Here is a 17,681-nt window from a genome sequence, read left to right as displayed (position 1 = left end):
TATTGATAGTTACATATGCTTACTTTTCTTAAATCTGTTTTTTAATTATTCTTTAAAAATTATATCAGCTTAAAAATGCAGTGTAGCCGTCAAATATATCAGCTTCTTAAGATTAAAATTCTTACACTGCTTCAAATAGAAATTGTTTCCAAGGAGAGGGGGAAAATGAGAACTATACAAAAAAAACAGTGTTATCTTGCTGTTATCAGAGGACCTAACTGCACTTCAAAAAGCCAATGTGAACTACTAGAAGACAATTAGATTTAAGTTTCTGACTATAAGACAATGGAGTCCTATAGTTCACCAAAACACCCTCTATGTTTCAGGCCACATGTATATGTACATTGTATATTTAATTGGTGTTGTAACTTAAATTTATTTTTGTTATGAAAATAACTGAGCACCAGATACATCTAAGAAAACTTCAAAACAAAAAGTTTTTCGCCTAAGCGTAAAAATAAACATTCTGGTTTCCATGACCTCACCTCCAAAAACTAAGTAAAAATTCCACTGTCATATACACAATGAATCAAACTGCTAAAACTTTCCGGGCTGGAGCCAAATACACTGCTCATGATGTTAGAGGCTGGAGAAGTGGGCTGGCAGAAACTTCATGGAGTTCAAAAGGAAGTGTGAAGTCCTACATGCGGGGAGGAAAAGGACCTGGGTGTCTCGGCAGACATCAAGTCAAACATGAGCCAATAACGTGCCCTTGCCACAAAGAAGGCTAACAGTATCCTGGGCTGCATTAGGCAAAGCACTGCCAACAGGCCAAGGGAGGTGATCCTTCCCCTCTACTCAGCAGTGGTGAGGCCATGTCAGGCCACTGCTGTGTCCAGTTCTGGCCTTCCCAGTACAAGAGAGGCATGCATATACTTGAAGAGAGTAAAACATGGCAATGTAGATGAAGGGACTGGAACATCTCTACTATGGGAGAAAGACTGAAAGAGCTGGGAGTCTTCATCCTGGAGAAGAGAAGGCTCAGGGGACATCCTACTGATACCTGTAAATACCAGAAGAGAGGCTGAAAAGAAGACAGACTCTTTTCAGGGGTGCTCATTGATAGGACCAGAGGCAGTGGACAGAGTGTGAAATACAGGAGGTTCCATCTGAACATCAGGAAAGACATTGGATATATTCAAATGCTGCTTGGACATAAACAAGTAGTTTGGACCAGGTGGCCTCCCAGAGTTCCTTCCAACTTAACTATTCTGTGATTCTATGATGGATACTCTCGCTGTTATTCATTAATCAAAGACAGTAAGACGCAAACTGAGGGCATAGCTCAGTATTGCTCCAAAATACAGCCCTCCACCTACTACATGAATGCAGCATTCCTATCCGTATTACTCCAGCTGATAAGGACCCATGCCCTCTCCATCTCCCCATCACTACACACACACATCACTCCAAAGCACAGCAGTATAAAGCCTCCAGGTCATGTAACTGTATTTCGACTTTTGAGAAACTTTAAATGTTCCTCTAGAGCCTACTATTTCAGAGTCCACTTCTGCCAGATATGCTGCTCTGTTAAAGCAGTTGCACAGTCACCGCACAACTGCACTAATCTGAACAACCCGTAGTATCAGGTAATTTGTGCCCCATGACAAAGAAACACTGGCACCACCAGAAGCAGGTAACTCCTGTATTTTTGGCACACTAAAGGCAATTCTTCAGTATAAGTAATTAAGTCCACAGAAAACTTTATTTGTGTCTTGTTCCATACATGAGCATTATGAAAATCACTTTGGATGCATGCTGTACATCTCAGAAGATGACAAATATAAAGTAAAAGAAGGGAAAGGTAACAGTGAATCAATAATAAAAAACAATTAGAATAATCAAAATTGGACCATAAGCACTAATCAAACTACTGGAATTGATTCTAGACATCAATAAGGATATGATTATCATGTATTGTTTGCAAGTGAACAATTAAAAAATGCCTGTAAAAAGGATGCACACTATGAAATACTGTTATCACATACCGTAGCTATCACATACCAAGTGTGAATTATCAGCTTGAGTGTAGCTCAACTGATTACATTACAGTCTACTCAGTCAAAAGCTGCTACTTAAAATATAAATACGTCTTAGCACATCTGAAATAGCTGTCCTGTTTGAGTCTCTTTTTATAATAAACTCTTTCCTTGCCTAATAAAGTCTAAGCACAACCTAGCACAAACTATCCAAAAGTAGAAACTACAGTCAGATGTACAATAACTTAATGTTGCATATTGCCAGTCTTGCCTACAGCAACGTGCTTGTCCAACACTCCTTTCTGAAATTGTATCGTACCAAATCTGAATATTATCCCTTGAATTAAAGGACAGAAGAGGGAGAAAACTAACGAAGGGAGTAAGTTAAATGAAAGAGTATGGGAAACACAAGAAAAAGTTAACAGGGTAAAACGAGAACAGATATCCTGACATTACGCTGTGTTCACAGTATAAAGAATTATTGAGACTAAGCTGTTCAGGTACATAACATAATGCAGTTCACACTCACATGAACTTGTATTTTTTGATTTACAAAGGATAAACACAAAGAGGTTTAAACAATGTTCTACTCTAAGTCAGGAATCAGCACGTACTACCTCAAAGTAGCTGCTTACCATGAACTCAGCCTATAATATCCTTTCAAATTTTTTACTATGTAAATACTATGTATTTCCACAGGGTATAAAGCCCACATAAGGGAAAACTACAACCTGAATCCACGATTGCTCAGAGTGTGGCATCTGTCCACATTCCCATACCATATACTTATATTTTAAAGAAGAAAACATATTTACCGACAAAGTTCAAAATTTTTTGCACACGTCCTAAAGAAATAATAACATGACTAAACTAGAGAAATATAGTATGGATCAAAAATAGCATTAATTTCTCCAAAATTCTTACAACCTACACAACATCTAATAGTTCAACCATGGTAAAGCATAATTGGTATACCAAGCATTCCCTCCCATTACCATCTACTATTTCAAGAACAGAGTCTGAGATTCCTGATCCAGCCAACATTTGTATTTAAATATGTATTTCAGATATATTACGAAGGTGAATACATGAAAAGAGTGTAATTTAATGCACACACATAAATTGCTATCAATATTAGGTTTATACAAGACAGGAAGACCAGTTTCAGTCAAAAATAGCTGAACATTGTCTCAGATAAAATGTGTAGGTCTGAGTTCCTTCTTACTAGACAAAACCAGGCTCAGAGTTGATTGTGAGGCATGCTGAACTCCTGGTATCTCCTAGTGAAATCACTAAGAGGAGTGGTTTTCAGCACTGCCAGTGATCAAGCTCTCAGCATCTCACAATAACTATCATAAAGAAATATGCACATTTTTCAGAAAGAATTATCTAAAATCAGTAAATGCTTCAGATTGTAGCAAAAACTACTTCACCTAAACTTATGTTAATTTCCTTGGATCAAAGACTTTACTTTTTAAAAAGCAGATACCTGCGGTCCATCTCTGGCTTCATAGAAGTCACCCACTCCTATTTTTGCACTGAAGCTGAAATTGTCCCTTGAGATATCCATTATTCCATTTCTGCTGAGATACTGAAAAAATCACATATTTTTCCACTTCAGCTTGTAAATAATTACAACCCAGCTTTGATGTACAGCTAACTGTGAGTGTTATGTTTTGCATATTCTATCAAGGGGATATATAGGAGATCAAATCAGTAATAGACTGAGATACATTACCCATCACATCATTTTGAAATAAGGATCTTTATTGGAAGAAAAAATTGATTTTTTTTTTTTATCGCAAGCATGCTTAGTAGCATTAGAACACAGAAGTTAAGAAAAGGAACATACCTTTACTACTTCAGGATACTGTCTCAGCTTCTTTCCACAAGGTGCAAAATATGCTACTTCTCCTTGAAGACGACCACCAAAGTTTCTTATACGGGTTTCTCTTTGCCAGCTAGATTAATGTGAAATAGTTGTATATAACATTTTTTTTTTTTTTTAAGCAAACAACATCAAACTCAGAACAGGTGTATATAAGAGTATTTTTTTCAACAAATAATAACAATTTCAGAACTTCACATAAAGTGAAAAGGTCACATATCTTAATTTGACAAACCATCAAAAAAATCAAATAGGCAAAAAGATAAATCATTATTTAGATTGTCAAATTTCTCGTTATACATGAATTTATTTAGATCAAGCTACTTACATATTAGCAGATTTTAGAACTATACTTTAAGGAGTTATTTGGCATCTCTACTGGCTCAGAACAAGCCCAAGGTACTTAATTTCCAGCAGCACAACTGCTAAAAGGCAGGTCATGTTCACAGCAAAGTAACTCTGATGAAGAAATGAATACTTGAAATATGCTGGTATTTTTAAAGAGATCCACAGACACTGAGTTGAAAATCTAAATCCCTGAAACCCTTTTCTTATATTTTAGTCCCAAAAATATTTAAAACATTTCTTTACCAACTGATTTTTGAAGATATTAATTCCCCTCTGGGAAATAGCATGTATATATGTAAACCTACCCATATTCTAGAGGAACACGCAGCTCCCGTTCATCTGTTACTCTTCGTCTTTTTGAAATGCCTAAAAAAGAATTTCTAATTAATGCCTAAGAGAGGGTTTTGTTTTGTTTGTTTGTTTTAAAAAAAGGTAACATGTTCCTAGAATATACCTTTAATACTTATATCCTCAAAAGAAAAGATAAATCATTTTACATTACAGCCATCATATATCTCAACTACCAAGAAACTAGAGTAACAACTTCTCTTTTAGAGATACTTTTTCCGCTAGCTTTCCTTTAACCTCTTCTTCTAGAATTGTAAACAGAAGAAAAGTCTAATCATGCCATACTGAGCTGTTTGTCTTGGTTAGCTCTCTCAGATGGCTGTAATAATTCCATGAACACCCGCGTTGCGTTTCTATACAAGAACATAGTTAATATTTTTCATTACAGAAGATGAAAATGGAAATACCCTTTACTTTAAAAATTCCTATATGACTAGACTGTCTTCAAAAGTACTGCATAGACTGTGATCAACTATGACATGAAGAATTTTTTTCAGGATTATTCCAGCGATTCAGAATTCAATCAGCTGTTGATATGTTTGGTGCTACTTAAAAGACTGAATCAAAAAAAAAATAATTATCAAATGTGAGGCTTTAAAGAGTGCTGAAGGTTGGTTCTTTTCACAGGCTTTTTTGAGAGAACAGTAAGCTATCAAATACGTCCACCAACAAACTTTTAGGAAGATTTGTCTAGACCTTGTGATAAGAGTGTGACATAACTCTTCCTAAGTGGACATGAGAGAGAATCCTTATCAAACAGCTTCTTTGAAGTTTGCTCCAACCTATTACGGTTAGAAGGAGTATCATATGGTCTAACGGCACAGGTTTCCAATGGAGATGACTGAATGATCTGGAAGCAACTGCTGATTAGACTCCTCGACAGAAAACGACGTGGAGCTGCCCATGCCTAAATGACAAACTGCTTGGACATATATCTGCAGTCTTAAGCTAACATGATCATTGTATTACTTCTAACAGTCATGGTAGAAGGAGGAACACTGTTTATCCAAATACAACTGAATTGAAAAAATTAGTTCTCCAATGCAAACCAGATATAGAGAAGAGACTCTAAACCTCTTCAGCAACAAATTACCTTTAGGTAAGATGAACACAATAATATTTTAATAGTTTTATAGCCACTTAGTAGGAAAAAAGTATTACGCCTACAACAAGGAGACAAAATTGATGTATTGTATCTCTTACCTCAACACACTAACAAAAATCCACTAACAGCCTTTTATAAGTATAATAAATCATCCTAGATTTCTGAGAAATAATCTAACTTTGTACTTTAAGAATTCTGATTACTCCAAAGATGTGTAAAATCTTTTACAAACTGTGTAATTCATATGCTTGTTTCTGGGAAAAACGTGAGGTAGATCAAATTACATTCCTTCAAAATTAATGCGCTTCATGACATGGCATCTGACACCTATTCCACTGAATCCAAGTACAAAAAAAAAAATTATGAGCGGATGTCACCATTAAAAAGCTACTTACTTGTATGTTAATTAAATATCAAGTTGCTAATTCAAAGCAGTAAATATGAAACTTGATTTGATATTGTACAAACTGAGGAGTGTGACTGACTTTCAAAAACGCAGCCCTTTCTGCAGCAGCTGTAATTACTAAATCATTCAAATTAGTAACCAGATAAAGAATTATAAACACTACAAAGTATCAGGAAACTGCTAAATGATCCTTTCATGAAACTTTCAAAAATAATTCTGTGGGCATGATCCATACATTCTTATTGAGAATTTCAAAACAAATAATGAGTAAAGATATATTTTAACAAAACACAGTCACTAGCTTTGTTAAGAAAGTGCAGAAATAGAAGGCTGTGTGCAAACTATGATACATACATGTTAGAAGTAAGCAAAAAATTACTAGTTTGGAATAAAACAATAAATAAAGACCAAACAATAAAGAGTTTTAGTGTAATCATAATGAAATCTGGTTAATACATCTTACTTTCTCTCAAATAATTACATGGACTAAGACGTCCTAGACTAAGTGTAATGTTCAGATTTCAGGTATTTGCAATTCTGCTGAATGATTTTAAGGTCTGTTGCAAACACTCATGAAAAAAATCACCTGATATCAGGTGATAAACTGATAGGCCTAAACTACTTTTTATAAGTAGTTTTGCAACACATCCCACTTAGGTGTATAACTGAATTATATAAAAAGACATTCAGGTACCACAGTGTGTACTTGGTGTAAGAGTAGATGGTGCTGTCCCAAGAAAAACTGCAGGCTGGGACTCTGGACATAAAGCAGCTGGTGCAGAGCCTGGGGCCTTTGCTGCTTGGAGATTAAGCGGGGTGGAATGAGCTGCAGGACCAATGGAAGAGCTCTTCATGGAGGAAGCAGTTTTATTCAGTTTCAGTGGAGTTTTTTCTCCCTCAGTATCTGTATCTGATTCATCTTGATCCTTATCATCCTCATCATCTTCATCTTCAGACCCTTCGGTATCTGATTCAGAATTACTGTCGGACTCTTTAAAAAAATGTAGCAAAAGGCACATTATGACCAGGTAACTAATAGCAAACACTTAAGTTTTAACACTTGTCTTTGGTCTTATTGAGTAAGGTGTTTTGAATTCAAAATTTTTAAAACATTTCTTGAGTAGCAATTGAAGGTTATAATGAATTACCTAAACTTTTAAATGACTAAAATAATGACAACATAAAGTAATCCTCCATTATAATGCACCGCTGTTTGGACTTGAATTCTTTGTTATTCCATGAGGAGAAGACAGAAACCAAAGTGTTTTAAAAGGGGGGCAGGAGTGTCGGAACTAGATGATCTTTAAGGTCCCTTCCAACCTGAGCCATCCTATGATTCTACGAAGAGATTGTTTACTATGGCTACAGCTAAGTAAGACTCCTCTGTGAGCCTGACAGCGGCTGAGCACTTGCACATGAATGGCACTTCACAGGCTGTGAAATCTAGCATAAAGAGGAAGAAGCAAATGGTGGAACTGGGTAGAGGGAAAGAGATGACAGAATTGAAAGTGTCACAATCTGGAAAAAGGAAGAGTCAGAGACAGGGTAAAGGGTAGACAGGATAAGGAATGGAAGACTGGCTACAGTTCTGAAGACAAAAAAAAGGATTAATATAGGGTATGTGGATAAAAGGAGGAGAGAGAGTAACAAAGGCGGAGCTGAACACAAGGGACATGGGCTCACAGGGGGAGGGAGTAGCTGGGAATATAATCAAGTCTTCAAAACAGGTCTAGCCTTTCTGAACTGATTCAAAGACTTTAGAAAGTAACCTAAAAAGTATCTGTGAACACTGAAGCCTTTACAAGTGTCCTGGTACCTTCCTGTAATCTTGCTCACTCACTAACATGCTCCTGAATGAAGCCTAAAAATACGTTTTTCTTTCCAGTCTTGAAAACTTGAAAGCAATTTGCCTTACTTTCTCTCTGGATGGGGAAGCCTGCTCTGCAAATGGACTCTGCCTAACAGAATAATTAACCGTTAACAGCCTACTGTCTCCAACCCTCTCCTAAACACAGTGCCATCCAAACAGTACATGAACTGTAGGCTGGGTGATTTATCTGGATGTCAGGTCTTCAACAGCTTTTCCAGAAGGCCCTCAGACTCCCTTTGCGAGGCAGCTGAAAGTATACCTGCCATGTGACCAAGTATCAGAATACTCAAAACATGATTTTGGATATAACACAAGGAAGGACTTGGAGGCATGCGCTACTTTCCATGGTATCCTGAAGACACTGGGTGGGCCATGCTGCCTCAACTTTTCCTTCATTTTAAAATACAGTGGGGAAAATGCAGGTTTTCAACACACACAAAAAAAAAGATTCTGTTTTTCCTATTAAAAAGATTAAACCACCTGATTGGCTATCATCAGAATCATCATCTTCATCATCCTCATCTTCATCTTCATCGTCGTCATCATCATCATTTGAGTCGTCAGAGTCCTTACTGCTGGGGGCATCTGAGTCTACCCCTCTGAACTGCTCCACCACCAGTTTTGGAGAATGAAGGCGGTGTTGTGTTTTTACTGCATTTACTGCATTATTGCTGACTGCTTTGTCCTTTCCTGAACCAGGTAACACAGGAGAGGTAGAGGGCATAACAGGTGTCCGGTTACCAGCTGTTTTTTTCCCACATGCACTCAAGTTCACTGGCAAAGAAAAGGGGGTACTGCTAGAAATGGCTACACTTTCATTGATCTTGGTCTGGGATTTCGGTTTCGTAGTAAGTGCAAGAGGAGCCTCCTGGATGACGCTCTGAATAACTCCATTGGGTTGGTGATTACCTAAAAGTGCATTTGTCAGGAATGGATTAGAATGGTTGTTTTCCAAAGATGTGAGTTTTTGATGAGCTGGTGAACTAGATGTTGATTTGGAGCTTGACAAAGCTGCAATAACCTTCTTCAGGTTCTTAGATGATTCTTGTTTCTTTAGATGTGCTGCTGGGAATGTCTGTTTATATTGTTCCTAAAGAAATAAGAAGACAGAGGAATAAAATCTGGATTTTCTTTTCTTTTTTTTTTTTTTTTTTTTCAGCCAGATGAACTCTATTATATCTTTAAAACGTGCTTTCAGAAAAGCTATTTTTAGTAGTCAAAAGTAGGTGCTAGTGACAACAGAAGAGATGAGTAGCTACAAGTTAAGTCTTTAAATCTTGGGATTTTCAGTGTAAACCAAGTAAGAAAAGATGGACTGAATGCAAAACAAAGCTCATCTAAAATAATGCAGGGAAGATTGCTGCATTGCTCTGAAAAACAGTTTTCATGAAGAAATTAAGCATGATCTTAAAAAAAAATGATAAGAAAAATAGATTACCTTCATGTACGTACATAAAGATAAACACACTTTTTACTCATTTCATTGCATTAAATTTCTTTTCTGAACATAAAATTATCTTTAGTAATTGGTCTATTTTAAAGCACACAGTAAATACAAACATGGTAATGGCTATAAAAGTAGAAAAAAACAAGATGACTCTTGGCACAGAAATGTTCTATCCAGAAAATCATGAGAAAAATGTTTTTACTCAAAAGCACTGTGATAAGTTAGGTTTTAATCTCTGAAAAAAATAGTACTATATATTTCTTCAGATAAAACTTAAAATGACATAGTAGTGCTCCAGAAATACATATAAAGCTTGTCTCAAGACTATTCCAAGGATAAAGAAAATTCATCTTCCTTGATTAAAAAAGAATTAATATGGTGCATCTAAAATCAATTTTTAAATATTAAGTCAAATACAATACATTCTTGAAGTCACTGCCACTTAAAACTGAGTATCAAACAAAACCCTATAAAAATATTTACATAGTGCTTGTTTGCAGTAGAAAAACAAAGAAATCAAAACACTAAATGGAAAATGGACCGCCATCTAAAGACTCTCAACCTAAATCTGACAACAGAAGCCTCTTCCGATGGTAAAGACACATGTTGTCTTTGTTGTCTAAGAAGCAACTCAGAGTTGAAAAAAGAAGTAGTGTTTCTTTTCTAGACTAGGAATAAAAATTGTGTTAAAACTTTAAAATCCTTAAATGGTGAGCTAGCTGTGAATCAGACTTCATTATACTTTTCATCTATGCTACTTATAATCAGGTGTTTTTTTTAAAAAGAAACATCTTCATGAACATATTTATACATATATATATATATATCCAGCTTCAACATTTTTAAAACGTTACATTTTTCTCTTCCAATCTCCATTACAATTAAACAGAACAGATATTATGAAAAGTCATCACAAGTCAACAAAAATGATTCTGCCTTAGTCAACAATAAAAAAGTACATAATCTACAAAGAATAAGCTACAATACTGTTAAGTTAGATATATGTAAACATATTGTAGAACCCTGAAAGGAAAAAGGAAATCAAAATTTTATGGCAAAGGCCATACTGAGTGTTAATAGCTATCAATCCACGAACATCCCCCTGTCTAAGGAAAAAAAAAAAAAAAAAAAGTAAATTGACATTTTTGAGGATTCCAGCTCTCTGATTTCAAAACACGATTTTAAAAGGTAGCTTTAATTATTTTGACTTAAAAATAACCAACTTGAAACAAAGAATAGTCTTGTTTATATGACTAGATATTGAAAGTATTAAACTAGCATTTTGATTAAAACTATGAGAAGCAAAGCTATATCGTCCAAGCCCATAAAATTTCTCAGGAGTATTTTTCTCGTTTTGATGTTGATTTTAGTTGCTCACATTTCTCTAAGAGGTGCACAAAAAGTCCTTTCCTTCCTTTGTCAGCATATAAACAGAGTAGTTTATAACCTTCATAAACCACCATACTGAAGCCCTTCCAAATGCAGTTACATTTTTAGTTACCCTTTGTGTCCAAGTATTACAGGGCTTACTGTATTTACAATAGTATGATACCAAAGTTACTAGGTGACCTTCAAAGAAAAGGTTCCAATTTAACAATGAACTGCAGACCACTTTAAATTATATTTAACATTATATTTGAAAGTTTGATAACACACTACTAAGTCTTGATAACAACTTGTTAAGCAGACAGTACAGGTTACAAATAGTTAGAACAGTGTTTTTTCACTCACTCGTTTTGATCGTATATCGCTGGTCAAAGGGATAGAGTCTTCAGAGGTATTCTTATTCCCTGCTTTGAGTAGATCAGAGGAAGGAACTATGAGTTTTAAATAGGTTTCCTTTTTGGCTTGATGTACCAAAGACAAAGGTTTCACATTGGGAACCAATCCTGTAGACTGTATTACACTAGTGTGTTTGTTCACAGATTCCTCCTTTGCCTGAGAGCTTTGGAAAATAAATGGAAGCTGCTGTGACAAAACCTGAGGCTGCTTCTGCTGGGACGGGAACGATGAGTGAGTCTGGGAATCAGACACAAGAGGTATCTGCTGGTGTGTTCTTTTTTCTTGGGACTTTTCAAGTGTTTTTTGTCCATCAGTTTTCATATCTGTTACACCACTATGCATTAGCACCTGCAAAACATACATTTATGACTGTTCATATTACATCACTTAAAGATGCTGAAAAAAATTACATCATCCATCCTCAAAGAGTAATTATACTGTTCTTTGCTGAAGATGAAAAATAAATTTTAAAAATCTTGTTACTTATTTAGGCTTTTTTTCTTTCCAAGATAGCTTCAGCATATGAATACGATGCTAATAGTAGAAAAAGATACTAAATCATGATCATTTAAAAATGTTTTCTCAACTGTAAACCTAACAGGATTCCTAGTAGATTCAAATCTTTCTCTTCTATTGGTTTTCAGCAAAAGTAACTATCCTATAGAAAAAAGGCAACTGCCCTGCCAAAGTGCAATATTTAGGCAAAGGTAAACTTCCAATACACTATAAATGCACAGCACGTCATTAACTTATTTCCCACCTGACAATAAAACAAACAATCTAGCACTTGTTACCCTCTAGTCCCCTCAGGAACAAGAAAAAGATACCAAAAAAAGGGAAAGTGAAAAAAAAAAAGAAGAAAAAAAGAAAAAACAGAAAACCTGTAAACCAATCCAAACCCAGCATTCCTAACATTTATAAATGTTAAATAATTATTCTATGGTACAAACATTGTATCTTTTTTTACCAACAGCTTTCTGTGACAAAACTGCAAGCGTCAGAGTGAGTTGTCATACCTTGTTCTTGGTTTTGTGATGTGCTTCATTTTCAGAATCAGATTCATCATCTTCACTTTCTTCAGCGCTCTGGTCCTCTTCCTCCTCTTCTTCATCCTCCTCTAGATCATCAGAGTCGCTACTACTTATGCCTTCACTTGATGTGTCTGAAGAAGAGCCTGAATCACTGTCGCTATTGCTGGAGCTTTCCACTGCTTTTTTTCTGGGCTTCTAATAGGAAAATGAATGCTCTATTAATGGTTCAGCTTTAATCTGCTGTATCACTTTTAGTATGCATAATCTTCAAAACATAAAACACTAAGACTTTGGAGTAAAGGGGCCTGCAATCCGCGAACGCAACTAAGGTAGCCTTAGCAAGAAACTAAGAAGCATTTTACAAGGTGATGAAAATTACACAGGTGGCAAGATCCTGCCAAAACGTTTTTTGGGGCACACTGGCAGGCCTGTACTTGGCAACCTACGTTTCAAAGCCAGAAATCGAGTTAGAGCCTAGAAAATTGGTCTGGAATTCAGGTCTAGAAAACATCCACAGAATTTATTGCTTCCAAAAATTCAAAAGCTAAGATTTTTGGCAAAAATAACACAGAAAGAACAACATGTATCAAATTCGCCAATATATTTAAGAAAAACTTATACTACATTATTTGTAATTTCACAGTATGTGCTATTTAGCGCTATAAGTTTTTGGTGACTGAAAACAATCAAATTGCTTCTGGGAATTGCTTCTAGAAAAAAAGACCAAAACCTGCTGAAATACTCTGACACTGTTATATTTAAATTCTTCTTGGAAAGAATCAATTTGCAGACCAGAGAAGGAAAGCGAATGAAGAAACAGAAGAATGGAGAAGCAACATCTGAAAAAAAAAATAAATAAACCCACTAACTAACCTCTGAGATGTTTACACTGCAAGACCAGATTTGAAAATGCAAGATATGGGGAAAATTAGCTTTTTAAAGAAGCTAATTAAAAGAAACACATTTTATAAACATATCTGAAGGAGCTTCATTGAGACTTGAGTGTTATAATGGTAGATATGCAAGAGAGACATTAAAGTATGTATTACTGCATAAGAGCACATAAGTTACTAACAAATTGTAAAAACAGTCAAAAGGAAGATAGATGGACAGCAAAAATGGTGCACAGAGGTTAAAAGAAGTTGCAGCAATTCAATACAAATGGGAACATCAGAGAAACAGTATTTTAAAATAAATGTTTTGTTAAGAAAAAAATAAACCTCTTGGCATAGTTAATGCCAACAAAATAGTTACCTATTTTGTGCATGGTTTGTGTAAAATAAATCAAGGTACTAAAAAGAAAGCAATTTTATATCAATAATCTTTGTCCTGTTAAGAAGGAATTCAATTATATTAGTAGAAGAACAAACTTCTTTAAAGTGGGATTGAATTTACATCATGAAACATCTATGAAACGAAGCTGTAAGTGGACTGAGTCTCAGTTACTTGTCAATAGGCTGGTATCTGTATGTTCTTTTAAACTATATTTTCTTTATTGATGTTTGTGATGAACACAGTAAAACTTCCCTAAACATGCCTTATGCAGAACACCGCATGCATTGGTTTGTTGTTGAGATATCTTAAGAATTTAAGTATATTTATTTGGATTTACTGCTTCACTGCTCAATTCAGAAAAGCATCAGTTGGTATTTCACATAAGGGACTGTGATCTGAATAGACGCAGACAAAAAAGCCGTTCTAAAAAACTGTACCTGTCTACAGTAGGTCCTAAATGTTTTGTTGCTGCTGGCCTCCTTGACATTGTATTTAAGTATCTTTCTGTTTAATATTTTGCACAGATGCAGAGTACTTTCACGAAGGTCATAAAATGAAGAACAAATCATGATCTGAAGTAATATAAGTAATAATGCATCCTGGAGCTACATAAATAGGATCCTATCCTAATTTTTGCCCTTCATTGTTTTCACCCTTCATCCCCTGCAGAGAGAGATCTAGGGGGTTATGGTTGACAGCAAGCTGAATGTGAGCCAGCAGTGTGTCCTGGCAGCCAGGAGGGCCAACCGTGTCCTGGGGTGCATCAAGCACGTCATTGCTAGTCAGTCAAGGGAAGTTACTGTCCCGCTCTACTCTGCGTTGGTGAGGCCTCACCTCCAGTACTGTGTACAGTTCTGGGCACCACAATACAAAAAGGACTGCACTCCACCAGCACAGATTAGAGTGGGAGACTAGCAAGAGACAAAGTTACTTGCTAGTGGCTTTATGGTCATGTTCAGAGTGGGCAAAGCCACAGACTGTGAAACAACCCACTGCCCAGACAGAAGGTGGCTGGATCTAACCCAAAGAAAATGGGTTTTCTCTGAGGAGTGCACATATGTTTAAGTCTACCTTAAGCCTTGAAGTAATCTGCAACTTTAGGGAATAAGAGAACCACTATACATTAGGATGAAACTTAAGACATACTATCCCAGAAAACTGACATGCTGACAACCCCAAAAGACAATTACAACTACAGACAAGATCAAAGAAATCAGAGGAACATTAAAAATTAAAACCCTGATGAAGCCTCAAGGAAAAGAACACATAAAAGTATAAGAAACTAAAAGTCTTTTAAAATAAGCTACACAATAACAGAAGAGAGCAGAAAACAGAAAAAGAGGTAAGTGATGTTATACCTTCACATTTAAGAGCAAAACATCACTTCACAGAAATTGCAGCACAAAATACTGTCTTTCTACTGCCTACTTTTCCCTGCTTTAGAGACTCAGTACCACCTGTGGATTCTTTGTAACATACTGAAACAAAAAAAAATTAAATTAAGCCTTCTGATCCACTTCTCTTTTATAGCATTCTGTATGTTTTGATTGGAAAGTTTGTTCAAATAACTCCATTGAAAAATACCAACCACATCTAGGTGTTTCACAGAAAAGGAAGAAAATTTATACTTACATACAGAAAATAATACAATGAGAAGAAAATAATGCTGACAAACATCCTGACTGAAATTTGAGGAGAAGCAAAAAAAAAAGGTGAAACTTTCAATGATACTTCAGTAATGCTCAGGGCCTCATCCAACCTGGCCTTGAACACCTCCAGGGATGGGGTATCTACAACCTCTCTGAGCACCCTGATCAAGTGCCTCACCAACCTTTGAGTGAAGAATTTCCTCCTAACCTCTAATCTAAATCTCCACTCTTTTAGTTTAAAGCCATTCCCCCTTGTCCTGTCATTATCTGATTGAGCAAAGAGTAGCTCTCCATCTTTTCTGTAAGACCCCTTTAAGTACTGAAAGGTCTCAATGAAGTCACACCGGAGCCTTCATTTCATTAGGCTGAACAACCCCAGATCTCTCAGCCTTTCTTCGAAGAAGTGCTCCAACCCCTTGACCACCTTTGTAGCCCTCCTCTCAACTCGCTCTAACAGGTCATACTCCAGGTGGGGCCTCAAAACAACAGAGTAGAGGGGGACTATCACACCTCTTCTGATGCAGCCCAGGATGCAGTTGGCCTTCTGGGCTGCAAATGTGCACTGCTCGCTTATGTTAAGCCTTTTGTCCACCAATGCTAATATATAATGTCAATATTGTGATTATATATTATATACACATATATAATACATATTGTATGTAATATATATTAAGAAATTGCATATCATTAATATATATTTTATAGTATGTTTTTTCTTGAATATTTGTGTTTAAAATATACTTGGATTTTATAATTGCATAAATGAAAATGTTAGTAAGTATAGACGTTACCTAGTGACGTTAGTGCTAGTAGTTCATAAACATGTACAAAGTTTAAAAAACAAGCAACAAAACATTTTGTATTGGCATAAATCATTTAAGAAGGTAACTGTTCACTCAAATCTAAACACCATCTCAATTTTTTCAGGTGAATCTTAAGTTGTTTATGCATATTTACCTTATCTTTGATTTTATCAGCTCTGGTGTCCAAAAGCTGAGCTTTGCTTTGCTCCTGGTTGTATTTGCGACCTCCTGCTCCTGAGGTTGTAGTTTTCACTTGTCCTGCAGATACTGCAATGCTAGTGGATAGTACAGATGTGCTGACACCACATACTGCAGTGGTACTGTTCCCATTCAGTGATCCATTTATACCTTAAAATGACAGATTTTACAAAGTGACACTTAAAAAAAAAAACACACTAAAATAGCATGTTCTTTCTTTGTGATGCCCCAGTCACACTAACCTAGCTCCAATAAAGCTTTAACATGACACTAGACTACTCACAATTAAATCCTATCATAATCCCAGTTTTGCCATCTAAGAATCACTTTGAATTGTTCATGGACTTACTTGAATAAAAACGTGCAGACCACCCCTCATCTGAAGGGCAAACAAATCTAATGCTGTAAGGTTAAAAAAAAATAAAAGATCTGAAACCCAAGCCATCCTAGAGTTTAATCAGGGACAGAAAAACAAGATTCTCCAAAAAAAGATACAAAAACATATACAATCCAATAAATATCTCACAGAACAATCTGCTTCAGATTTTGAAATATCAAAAACTCCAAATAAAACCACAATAAGCCAAAGAAGTGTTTTCTAAGAAAATATCCCTATAACCACATGAACTTGTTGCTCTGCAATCCCACAACTATTATCAGATTGATTTTGAAACACCTACAAGGTCCTAAAAGCTACCAGAACTATAACAAAAAAGCTGCTTGTACCTCAAACAAATATATGTTGTATTTTCAAAAGACATGAAGTACCGCTACATAAAATACTAGTTTGAATTGTAAAAAAAAAAAAAAAAAAAAAAAATTATAATGTTAATGGGCTGGTTTTTACCAAGATCATAGCCCTATCCCTTCTCCTCCATATCCTCCTGCACACAACTACCTTGGTATCTGCTTTTTATATGCAGAAACGTATTCAGTATGGAAGTACAGGCTCACAAATAAACCCATAAACACCCAAAAATCTTCCCCAGTATTCAGTCCCAGATAAATCATCAAAGGAAGAAGGATAAAAAAATAGCATTAGCAAGGGCATTTTTGTTATTGAAAACCCATACTTGTATATTACACACTTTGCTGACAGAATAACTTCACAGAGAACTTTTAAGGAATGGGAAGTACACTGAGAATTAGAGCTCAAATTCCACATCTTTCTGCACATGCACGAGTTTAATATACTCATTCAGCTTTAGCCATTACCTTTTTCTGTACTGCCACGACTATTTTTTCCTGTAGCTCTTGAGTGGAATGGAGTAGAATCGTGGTTTTGAGCAGGAGGTGCAAACAACGGTGGAATTCCCAAGAGCGGTGGGAAGAAAGCTGCCCCAGAACGAGAGTGTGTATCTGCAGTCCGCCACCATTCTGCACCACAAAGCAAATGAAAAACAAACTTCAGCTTTTCCAATGACACACTGAAGTATTTCTGCAAGAATGTTCCAGTACATAGTTTAGAAAAGATTTTCTATTTTTTTTTTACTCTTCATCACAATTTAAAGCACTTAGGAAAACACCAAACATGTTAAGTCACATGAATTTT

At 35.8% G+C, this 17,681-nt stretch overlaps 1 protein-coding gene across 30 annotated transcripts in view; it reads right to left on the bottom strand.

Annotated features, from left to right (window-relative positions):
- The window catches only part of BAZ2B (bromodomain adjacent to zinc finger domain 2B), a 132,333-nt gene that overhangs the window by 42,005 nt on the left and 72,647 nt on the right, over positions 1-17,681 (bottom strand). For 21 of the 30 annotated variants that reach the window (XM_072040988.1, XM_027458192.3, XM_038181748.2 and 18 more), the window contains 9 exons: positions 17,345-17,506; positions 16,086-16,279; positions 12,190-12,399; positions 11,123-11,521; positions 8,425-9,034; positions 6,769-7,065; positions 4,521-4,581; positions 3,832-3,940; positions 3,469-3,570 (listed from right to left, as the gene is read on the bottom strand). In XM_072040988.1, the coding sequence (XP_071897089.1) occupies positions 3,469-3,570; positions 3,832-3,940; positions 4,521-4,581; positions 6,769-7,065; positions 8,425-9,034; positions 11,123-11,521; positions 12,190-12,399; positions 16,086-16,279; positions 17,345-17,506 (2,144 nt within the window). The remainder of the gene's footprint in view (positions 1-3,468; positions 3,571-3,831; positions 3,941-4,520; positions 4,582-6,768; positions 7,066-8,424; positions 9,035-11,122; positions 11,522-12,189; positions 12,400-16,085; positions 16,280-17,344; positions 17,507-17,681) is intronic. The other 9 variants (XM_072040995.1, XM_072040996.1, XM_072040986.1 and 6 more) reach the window with 3 other exon arrangements.

The sequence above is a fragment of the Anas platyrhynchos genome, chromosome 7 (assembly GCF_047663525.1).
Source record: "Anas platyrhynchos isolate ZD024472 breed Pekin duck chromosome 7, IASCAAS_PekinDuck_T2T, whole genome shotgun sequence".
Classification (NCBI taxonomy): domain Eukaryota; kingdom Metazoa; phylum Chordata; class Aves; order Anseriformes; family Anatidae; genus Anas; species Anas platyrhynchos.
The sequence above is the reverse complement of the archived record's forward strand: the minus strand, read 5'-3'. Positions and strand labels throughout refer to the sequence as shown.